Here is a 10,157-nt window from a genome sequence, read left to right as displayed (position 1 = left end):
CTGATGCCAGGGGCTTAAGTGGAGAGCAAATGTTTTGAGAATGATGAGGGCAATGAATGTACAAATGTGCTTTACACAATTGATATATGTATGGATTGTGATAAGAGTTGTATGAGCCCCTAATAAAACGATTAAAAAAATAAAGTTCACACACACACAAAAAGAAAGCTGATCCCTGTAAACCTTCACCTAAGTCACAATGAAAAGTTGTGTTCTTTTTAATTGACAACAAAAAGAGTTGAATCACTTCTTGTCTGTAAGGTCCAATCTTTTCTACATTTTAAGATTTCCTGTAGATTTTGGTGCATGTGTGTGTCTGCTCTCATGTCACGATGGATGGATTTCTCTAAGCGTCTGCTTTAGGGCAAAGGGTTGACACTTTGGGCACAGAGAATGAGTTGCATCTTGGCTATACTTCTGTTCAATACGTGGGACTTCGATTGGCTGCTAACATCCCTCTTCTATGTTTTCCCTTTATTCACATATTTCTATGAAATGATTAAAACAAAAAAACAGTAAACTCACTGCCATCGCGTTGATGCTGACTCATAGTGACCCAATAGGACAGGAGTAGCAATCTCATCTTCCCCCCTTAGTGCTGGCTTTGGCGTTAGCAGCCCAGCACGTCCGCACTATGCCCCAGGGCTCCCAAAAATTTTGCACTGACAGAAGCTTGCAGGTCACTCCAGCTGAGCTGGGGGCTGGCAGATGGTATCCCCTGGTGAAGGGCCTGCACCTCAACATAGGAAAGTCCAAAGAAGTCACCAGGTGAAAGGCAGCTTCGGGATATTGTTTGACTTATTCATTCAATGAACAATCTATAGAAGAGGGAGCCAAAGCTGAAGCCCAGAGGTGAACCAACATTGCCAAGGCCGCAAAGCTAGTAAGGTGCAGAATTCAAGTAGGATTTCAAATATCCGAATCTGGCCTGGTGCTGAAACCTGCTCTGCTGGGCTGTGTACATGAATGAGGCACTGCCCTTGCCTTAAGGAAATTTAGGGTCTGTAGAAGAGACGGTGGGCATGGGGGTGGGGGTAAAAGCAGAACTAATGGCAAAATTGAGGAGGGGCGAGAAATCCCATTGCCACTGAGTCCATTCTGACTCACAGTGACCCATAGGACAGAGTAGAACTGCCCCTGTGGGTTTCGGACGATGTAAATCTTTATGGGAGTAGAAAGCTTCATCTAGCTCCTTCAGGGCAGTTGATGGGTTTGAACTGCCGACTTTTCAGTTAAGAGGCCCAATGTTTAACCCCCCCACATTCCCAGGGCTTCTTCAACGTAGGGTAGATGAGACCAGATGCCAAATAACAAAATCATATGATAGATCTGGAATGTAGAGAAAGCTCTGGAAAGCAGAGCAGCCCCTGCGGGTTTCTGAGGCTAGACGTCTCTACAAGAGCTGAAAGCCTCATCTTCTTCCCTCGGAGCAGCCGATGGGTTTGAACTGCTGATTGTTGTGGTTTGTAGTCCAACACTAACCCAATATGCCACCAAGACTCCTTATATATATTAAGGTCAGTGGGGAAAAAAATCAATATGCATAGATATGGGCTGCTGATTGCAAGGTCAGCAGTTTGAAACCACCAGCTGCTCAGTGGGAGAAAGTATTGGGGGGAGGGGGGCTTTCTAGGAAACTCACAGGGATAGTTCAACCCTGTCCTAGAGGGTCATTATGAGTCAGCATCAACTCATTGGCAGTGAGTGGGTTTTTTTTGTTTTTGGATATAAGCTGAACTGCTTGGTGCTGCCCAAAGATGCTGTCAGTATCTGTGTACAGAGGGATGCTCCGGGCATTTTTCACATCCTTGCCCATCAATCCGTGAAGGATAACTGAGTTAATATCCTTGACATCCTTGAGCTCTTGGGAGAAAGGTCCTGTGTGACGCTTGACGTCTTATTCTCTGCAGGTGGACAGCAGGGACTGGGCCCTTAATGGAAACACCCTCTCCCTCGATGAAGAGACGGTCATTGACGTGCCTGAGCCCTACAACCACGTGTCCAAGTACTGTGCCTCCTTGGGACACAAGGCAAATCACTCCTTTACTCCCAACTGCACCTACGACATGTAAGTATGACACTGAACTTCCCGGCTGAGTCTCCGCGTCTGACCCCTGCCCCTGAAGGGGGAGCCTTGAATATGAACCTGGAATGTGAAGCTCTCTTCAAAGGCTGCTCCTCCAGATTAACCAGGGCATGGGCTTTAGGGGGACGACCTAAAGGTGCTGACCTCCATCCACTCTGGCCGGGGTGAGCTAGGAATTGAGAACGTGTGCGGGAGAGTTTGAAACGCTATGGATGTGGTCTGTCTGTTTTCCCATTCTGGAAGATGAGAGACAGTGTGCTTCCAAAAGATCGACAGGAGTCCACCTAGTGGAGAAGGGGAGGGAAGCCTTGTATGATGTGAGGAGGAGGAGGAGGAAATTGCAATCGTAAGCCTGGACTGTGAGGTCTTGGTATGGTCCAGGGACCGGTAAAGGAAATTAAGACCCCAAGCCCAGCCTGCTGCCGTGGGGTCAGTTCCCACTCATAACGAGCCCATTGGGCACAGCTGCAGGCTCTGTGGAAACGGGCTGCCGCACTGGCCTCACCTGGAGAAGCTGGTAGATTCTAACCTTTGGCTTCACTGCTAAGCACTCAACCACTGGGCCACCAGGGTTCCTTATAAAATCAAATGCTCCCCACTGTTTGGCAATGGAAGGGAATAAAATTCTGGTATGTGCTACATGAGTGAAGCTTGAAAAATATTATTCTGTGTCTCATACCGTTTCTCTGAAAGGGCCAGGAAAGGCAAACCCATAGGCCTAGACGGGAGCTTAGCGGCTGCCGGGGGCTGCAGGGCCGGGGAATTAAGGAGCAAGTGCTACTGAGTAGGGGCGTTTCTTTTGTGAATAATGAAAACATTCTAAAACAATAGTGGTGATAGTTGCACAACTTTTAAAAAAATCATTTTATTGAGGGCTCTTACAGTTCTTATCACAATCCATACATCCATCCATTGTGTCAAGCACATTTGTACATTTGTTGCCATCATCATTTTCAAAACATGTTCTTTCTACTTGAACCCTTGGTATCAGCTCATTTTTCCCCTCCCTTCCGCACCCTCCTTTCCTTATGAGCCCTTGATAATTGATAAATTTTTTTTTTCATGTCTTACACCAACTGCTATGCCCCTTTACCCATTTTTCTGTTGTCCGTCCCCAGGGAGGGCGTTATATGTTGATCCTTGTGATCAATTCCCCCTTTCTCCCCCCACCTACCCCTTACCCTGCTCGTATCCCTACTCTCAATATTGGTCCTGCGGGGTTTATCTGTCCTGGATTCCTTGTGTTTCCAACTCTTATCTGTAGCCATGTACATGCTCTGGTCTAGCCAGATTTGTAAGGTAGAGTTGGGATCATGATAGTGGGTGGGAGGAAGCATTAAAGGACTAAAGGAAAGTTGTATATTTTTTCGGTGCTATATTGGACCCTGACTTGTGACCCTTCTGTAAGGGGATGTCCCATTGTCTACAGATGGGCTTTGGGTCTCCACTCAGTCCTCCCCCTCATTCACAGAGATATGATTTTTGTTCTGGGTCTTAGATGCCTGATTCCTGACCCCATCGACACCTCATGATCACACAGGCTGGTGTGCTTCTTCCATGTGGGCTTTGTTGCTTCTCAGCTAGATGGCCGCTTGTTTATCTTCAAGCTTTTAAGACCCCAGGTGGTATATCTTTTGATAGCCAGGCACCATCAGCTTTCTTCACCACATTGGCCTATGCACCCATTTTGTCTTCAGTGATTGTGTCGGGAAGCTGATCATCACAGAATGCCAGAACAATTAGAACAAATTGTTCTTGCATTGAGGGTGTACTTGAGTGGAGGACCAATGTCCGTCTGCTGCCTTAATACTTAACATATAAATATATGTACATAAGTCTATTTCCCTATCATTATATATAAATATATTTACATATGTACATGCCTGTATTTAGATCTCTATAAATGTCATTTGCCTCCTAGTTCTTTCCTCTATTTCCTTTTACTTTCCTCTTGTCCCACCATCATGTTCAGCCTTCATTCGGGTTTCAGTAATTCTTGGCTACTTTGCTCTTGATCAAGCCTCACCAGGCATTCTGTGCCCTCCTTGCCATCAATTTTAGATCACTTGTTGTTCCTTGTCCCTGGGTTTGTTGGCAACCCCTTTCCTTTCACCCACCTCCCCCTCTCCCGTGCCTCCCCAGAATCGTTGGTCCCATTGTTTTCTCCTCCAGATTGTTTATCCCACCTATTTTATCTAGATAGACCTGCAGAGGCAATAATAAGCACAAAAACAAGACCAAGCAAAAGAACAAAAAAACAACAAAGAAAAGCCTATAAATAGTTCCCGGTTTGTTTATTGACCTTAATGAGTGTTTTTCAGTCAAGTCTGATGGGGTGCCACCTCCTGGCCTCAAAGTCTATTTTTGGTATTCTTCGGGGACTTCGTTGCTTTGCTCCCCTTGCTGCTCTGTTGCATGCCCTTAGTGTTTTGCCCCAATGTGGTGGGGTCAGAGCAGGCACAATTCCCGAACTGTGTCTCCAGTGTTGTCCCCCGTACCACTGTGGGTCAGTGAGGGATGTTGTGTCTGTGTCTCGTGGTTGGGCTGGACCTATGGTCCTCTCTGTGCATTGGCTGCTCTGAGCAGGAATGTCCCTGGGCTTGGTGGGCAGGTTGTGGTCCACACTCTCGCCTTCTCTCTTCATTTGCTCCTGTGTGCTCTGATCAGACTCACCACTCTCCCTGAGCTGTAGCTTCAATGCTGTCCTCTGAAGGGTTGCTCGACTCTATGAACTTAGTAGAAACTATTGAATTGTCTATTTTAACATGGTGAATTTGGGGATGTGTCAACTATAGCTCAGTCCAGCTAGTATTTTAAAATCTCAGAGAACCCTACTACCTTCTCAAGATGTGAGCTGCCCCTTCCAACTGTCCCAAGCCCTGGTGGTGTGGCAGGTTATGCGTTGGTCTGATAATCACAAGGTCAGCGTTCGAAACCACCAGCCACTCCTCTGGAGGCTTTTTACTCCCATAAAGTTCTATCTGCCTTATGGGACCATTGTGAGTCAGAATTGATGCCATAGCAGTGAATTTGTTTTTGTTTTTCCAACCGTTTGTTGAAACTGGGCTGGAAAACTTCCCTGGATGGAGAGCTGACTGTTATCCATGAAGGAATTTAGACCAACTGAAATAAATATTTGCAAATTAGCCTTTGGACTCTGATGGCTAGAAAATCCTCTCTATTGAGCCCAAATATCGCCCCCCCTACCCCCCTTAACATTCATTTCTGGGCCCTAATGATCTACTTTCCTGTGCACTATGTCCACATCTCTTCTCCCTGGAAATATGTGAGCCATTTCCACATGTTCCCTGATTGCTCTCCCCCCAAAGCCAAGCCGCTCTGGTTTCTTCCACTATCCCATGAAGCATACAATTGGGAGTCTCTGTGTCATGTTGGCTGTTCTCCAATTGCCCGGGGGGGATGCCACTTCTTCTGGGGGGTCGCAAGCTGTTATGCTCCATTAGAACTTGGAACCCCTCAGCCCTCTCGTTGTTTAGCATATGTGAAAAGAGAGCCTATACATTATGTCTGCAGACAAATTCCCAGGACTCGGAGACTCTTCACTAATGTCTCTCCGTGCGTCCTCGGGATGGTTTAGAAAGTGCTCCAGCAGCGACTTGCTCTTCGTGGCAGTTGATAACAAGCACGGAAGCGACAGCTGCTGTTTGAATGTGCGTGGCAATGGCAAAGGACCTGTGTCCTGTGAATGAAACTGACACTGTTATTCACGCCAAGGCTTTCAGGGCCAATGCGATTGAGGCCACGGTGGCAGCGTGCCGGTCTGCACGCAGCCTCGCAGCCCCTTAAGGTGGCAATGACTACCTGTAATAAACACGACACCAGCTACTCAGTTCTGTGCTTTCATTAGAAAGATATGACTTTGTTCTCCCCGAAAGGACGAGCGCACAGAATCCCAGAGAAGGTGCAGCTTGTGGGAGTGGGCATCTCTGCCTTCTGCAGCTTTCCCCTGGGACCCAGTGTGGCCAAATCGTAGTGATTGGGGGTACTGTTTGAATAATAGCCAAGTGCAAGAGGCCAACGCCAATTTGTGCTACTCCTTTGTTTCCAGAACCCTTATCTTGCTGCACGCATGTAAACAGGAGCAAGATCACAGCTCCCTCCATCCTTTTCTCTAAGGTCTGGTAGAAAGGGCCAAAGGGAGAGCAAGTCCCGGACACCTTCCCATTCCTGCCTCGAAGTGGAGGGAGCACACCTTCCCATTCCTGCCTCTAAGTGGAGGGAGCACACCTCCCCATTCCTGCCTCTAAGTGGAGGGAGCACACCTCCCCATTCCTGCCTTGAAGTGGAGGAAGCACACCTTCCCATTCCTGCCTCTAAGTGAAGGGAGCACACCTCCCCATTCCTGCCTCGAAGTGGAGGGAGCACACCTTCCCATTCCTGCCTCAAAGCGTAGGAAGCACACCTTCCCATTCCTGCCTCTAAGTGGAGGGAGCACACCTCCCCATTCCTGCCTCGAAGTGGAGGGAGGAGCACACCTTCCCATTCCTGCCTCAAAGTGGAGGGAGGAGCACACCTTCCCATTCCTGCCTCGAAGTGGAGGGAGCACACCTTCCCATTCCTGCCTCTAAGTGGAGGGAGCACATTGGTAAGGGGTCCAGCCACTGGGAGCAGAGGAGTGATCTGCTACTTGTAGTACAATTACCATTTACTAAAGCACTTACTTCCTGAGGATTATTCCAGAGTAGACTGCCTCCCCATAATCCAGTCTAGCGGTACTATGACTGCTTCCCAACACACAGGAGGAAATCCAGGCCCGGGGTCCCAGTGACTCAGTGTCCATACCCATAATGCCTTACCTCCACCTTGAAGGATCAGCACCCGATCTGAATGCCTTGAGTTCCCGCCTGACAGTCTGTCCATTGGTGCAAATGCCACGCACTGCCGCTGAGTCGATTCTGACTCACGGTGACCGTAAAGAACAGAGTAGAACTGCCCTGTGGGTTAACCTGTGGATCTTTATGGGAGCAGAAAGCCTCGTCGTTCTCGCACAGAGCCGCTGGTGAGTTTGAAATGCCAACCTTGTGATTAGCAGTCCAATGCATAACCCACTACGAGAAACTTCAGGGCCAGAAAATCAAGACGTGTGTGTGTGTGTGTGTGTGTGTGTGTGTGTGTGTGAGAGAGAGAGAGAGAGAGAGAGAGAATGTGAACCAGAGAGCCACTTTAGGAGTGATATTTTTTAATGGAATCATTGTTCAGAGACAACTCACTCACTGCCAATGAAAGACGGGTGGCTTCAGCCCACCCCAGCTCACCTCAGAAGAAAGACCTGGTGATCTGCTCCCATAAAACCTGCCATTGAAAGTCTTGGGGAGCCCGGTTTTACGCTGACATGCATGGGGCTGCTCTGTGTGCATGCCAGCTGGCGCCAGTGCCTGGTTCTCCAGCTTACCACACTCCCCATTGCTGTTGACCCTGGCCCCTGAGCGGAGTCGCTAGCGGTCGTGTCCAGCAGGGGGCGCGTCCGCACCCTCTGTTGACCAGCCTTTGCTTGGCGCCCCTGATCTCCGCCTGGGGAATGACTGTGTGAACCTTGCACTTTAGGTTTGTCCACCCCCGTTTTGGACCCATCAAATGCATCCGCACACTTCACGCCGTGGAGGCCGAAGAGGAGCTCACCGTTGCCTATGGCTACGACCACAGCCCCCCGGGGAAGAGTGGGCCCGAAGCCCCCGAGTGGTACCAGGTGGAGCTGAAGGCCTTCCAAGCCACCAAGCAGCAGTAAAAGGCTGGCGGCTCTTGGGTTCAGAGACCTGGAGGAGAAACTTGGATCTATGCACTACGTTTATCCGGCAACGGGACAACCAGGGACTGCTCATGCTGTGAGATCACATCCTCTCACCCCGCGTTTAGCAACGACTGTCTTGCATACTAACTAGATTTGACTGTATGACTCAGACCAGATTTAAAATTAGCTAGCCTTGCAACAACGTCCTACTGAGAGGTAGTGTCAAGCATTTGACATAAGACAGCATGATGTTTTTTCGTGGTTCAAGTCTAAATCTGTGCCGCACTCAGAGATGCCAAATGACTAGACTGAAGGGGGAAAAAAAGGGAAATGGGGCTTTTCAGTCGTTTTTAGGCAGTGGTTTTCCATGATCTCCCCCCACCCCCCATGGCCAATGCAAAATGTTATTATACTTGCATATGCGCCGTATGGAGAGGAGAGAATGACTACATTTTTATATTCTCTCAATGTAGTATCACTTGCCTTTTAACTTTTGATCTGTATCTTGCAATCAAATAGCTTTGTTTTGGGTTTTCCCCCTAGTGAACCGAAGCCTGTTCTTTGACTTATTTCTCCCCTCGATCCTATTCCCTTTCTTAGACGGCTTTTCTAAGAGAACACGTCCCACTGGATTGTGTGTCAGAGGCAGTGTGTAGGTCTCTCTGCCTCTTTTAGGTCAGTGTTTCCTTCTTACTGTCCTCAGATTTAAAAAAAAATCTGGCCCATAGGGCCAGTCTATTATTATTCTCGCATGTAAACAAAGATATCTTTGCTTTCAGATGTGAGAAGAAATGAGTTTACTTTGTTTGCATTAAGTTATGAAAGCGGTGTAATATATTTTTTCAGCAAGAGGGAAATTAATATTTTTGAGCAGTCACTCCGTGGCAATTCTTGCGATCTCTTCAGCAGGGCTCACAGTGCTTCTCCGTGGGCACACATTAAACGTACATTAACACAGGGCCATCTGGTGTGGGCCGCCATGCATAGAACTCAAAAGTGAAATCGCAACACTTGAGTCCTCGCGCAGAATTGACAGGTTGTTGCTTTTATTATTTTTTGAATCAGTACTGTTAAGGCAGACTTAGTGAGCACTAGCTATAAATCGAGCCCTAAGGAGAAAGTGCTTCTTCGCTGTCATTTTACAGCATTCACCAGCTTCTGCGCACTGTAAATTAAGAGTCACACCTGTCATCGCGTAAAGGCAACCACATCGATAGCATTTCTGCCGTTTGCAAGCCATGTGTAATCACAGTTGCCGAAATAGGAAGAAAACTCCTGTTTTTAGTTTAGCTCAGTAGGTCTGTAACATACCTGGATGCTGAGCTTCGGGGGAGCGCGGGAAGCGTGCTGAAGCAAAGGGCCCTGGCCGCATGGCAGGGAGCAGCCATGGGGAGCGGTGGGGAAACCTGCTAAGTGAGAGGCCGGTTGTTTGAGCACAGCAGCTGTTCCTGGAGAGAAAGGCGATGTGGCAGCCAGCACCCCAGAGCGCATCCTTGGGACCCCTCCTTCCCACAGACAGGGTGGCTACAAGCCTTAAACACCTTGAAGGCAATGGCCTGATGCCCACATACCACAGCACAGCGTCTCTGTCTCTGGGCGCCTCGAGGAGGTAGCTGGGTAGGTGAGCAGAGCAGAAGTGTCCATGGTGCTGTCTGTTTGGAAGGAGAGCGCCCTCAGTCAGACTGCATCAACTACTGGGCTCGAGTTGATGAGAGGAGGGTTCCCGGGACTGGGCAAAGAAAGGGTGGAGACTTGGGCAGACGGGAGAAGGCGGTTTCTGGTCTGGGGTACCTCCTCTCAGGAAGAAGTTACCCCAATGTTCTTGATCCAGAGCTGCTCAGAAGACTGTGTTGTCTTTGGGAGGCCCCTGAGTGTGGAACTCAGCCCTGCAAACAGGGAGCTTCCCCGGCTTGACTGGACTGCCCACACTCCCACCTTCTGGGCACTCACAGTGCAGAAGTGCATGGCCCGCCCACTCCGCAGCCAGGTAGCTGGCAGCAGTTACCAGAGGGCCAGCTAGGTCCCTGTTGGTGAGTGTCAGCGAATGACTCAGACATGGGAAGGGCTGTCAGGGCTTCCTGGAAGATCTGCCGTGAAGGGACTGGAGGGGATTGTTTTGACTCAAAAGATGAACAACCGAGCCCCAGGATAGGATCGCTTCTATTCTGTGGGACGGTGCCTTTCTGTAAAGAGTGAGCCGTGGGCAGTTTCTGGACTTGCTGTCTGCGGGGTGCTTTAACTCGTGTGTGCCCCCAAAGAAGGGAGTGCGTTCTCAGGAGAAAGAGGGCTGTCCTGACTCCCAGGCAGCAGGCTGTGGGGTAG

The 10,157-nt window shown here is 49.0% G+C and overlaps 1 protein-coding gene across 1 annotated transcript in view; it reads left to right on the top strand.

Moving 5' to 3' along the window:
- SETD7 (SET domain containing 7, histone lysine methyltransferase) overlaps positions 1 to 8,686 on the top strand; it is a 45,358-nt gene extending 36,672 nt beyond the window's left edge. The window contains exons 5-6 of the mRNA XM_045293554.1: positions 1,911 to 2,068; positions 7,652 to 8,686. Of these exons, the coding sequence (XP_045149489.1) occupies positions 1,911 to 2,068; positions 7,652 to 7,832 (339 nt within the window). The 3' untranslated portion in view covers positions 7,833 to 8,686. The remainder of the gene's footprint in view (positions 1 to 1,910; positions 2,069 to 7,651) is intronic.
- Positions 8,687 to 10,157: the final 1,471 nt, after the last annotated feature.

Source organism: Echinops telfairi, unplaced genomic scaffold (genome assembly GCF_000313985.2).
Source record: "Echinops telfairi isolate 266 unplaced genomic scaffold, ASM31398v2 ScPeMD7_2186;HRSCAF=2738, whole genome shotgun sequence".
Classification (NCBI taxonomy): domain Eukaryota; kingdom Metazoa; phylum Chordata; class Mammalia; order Afrosoricida; family Tenrecidae; genus Echinops; species Echinops telfairi.
The sequence above is the reverse complement of the archived record's forward strand: the minus strand, read 5'-3'. Positions and strand labels throughout refer to the sequence as shown.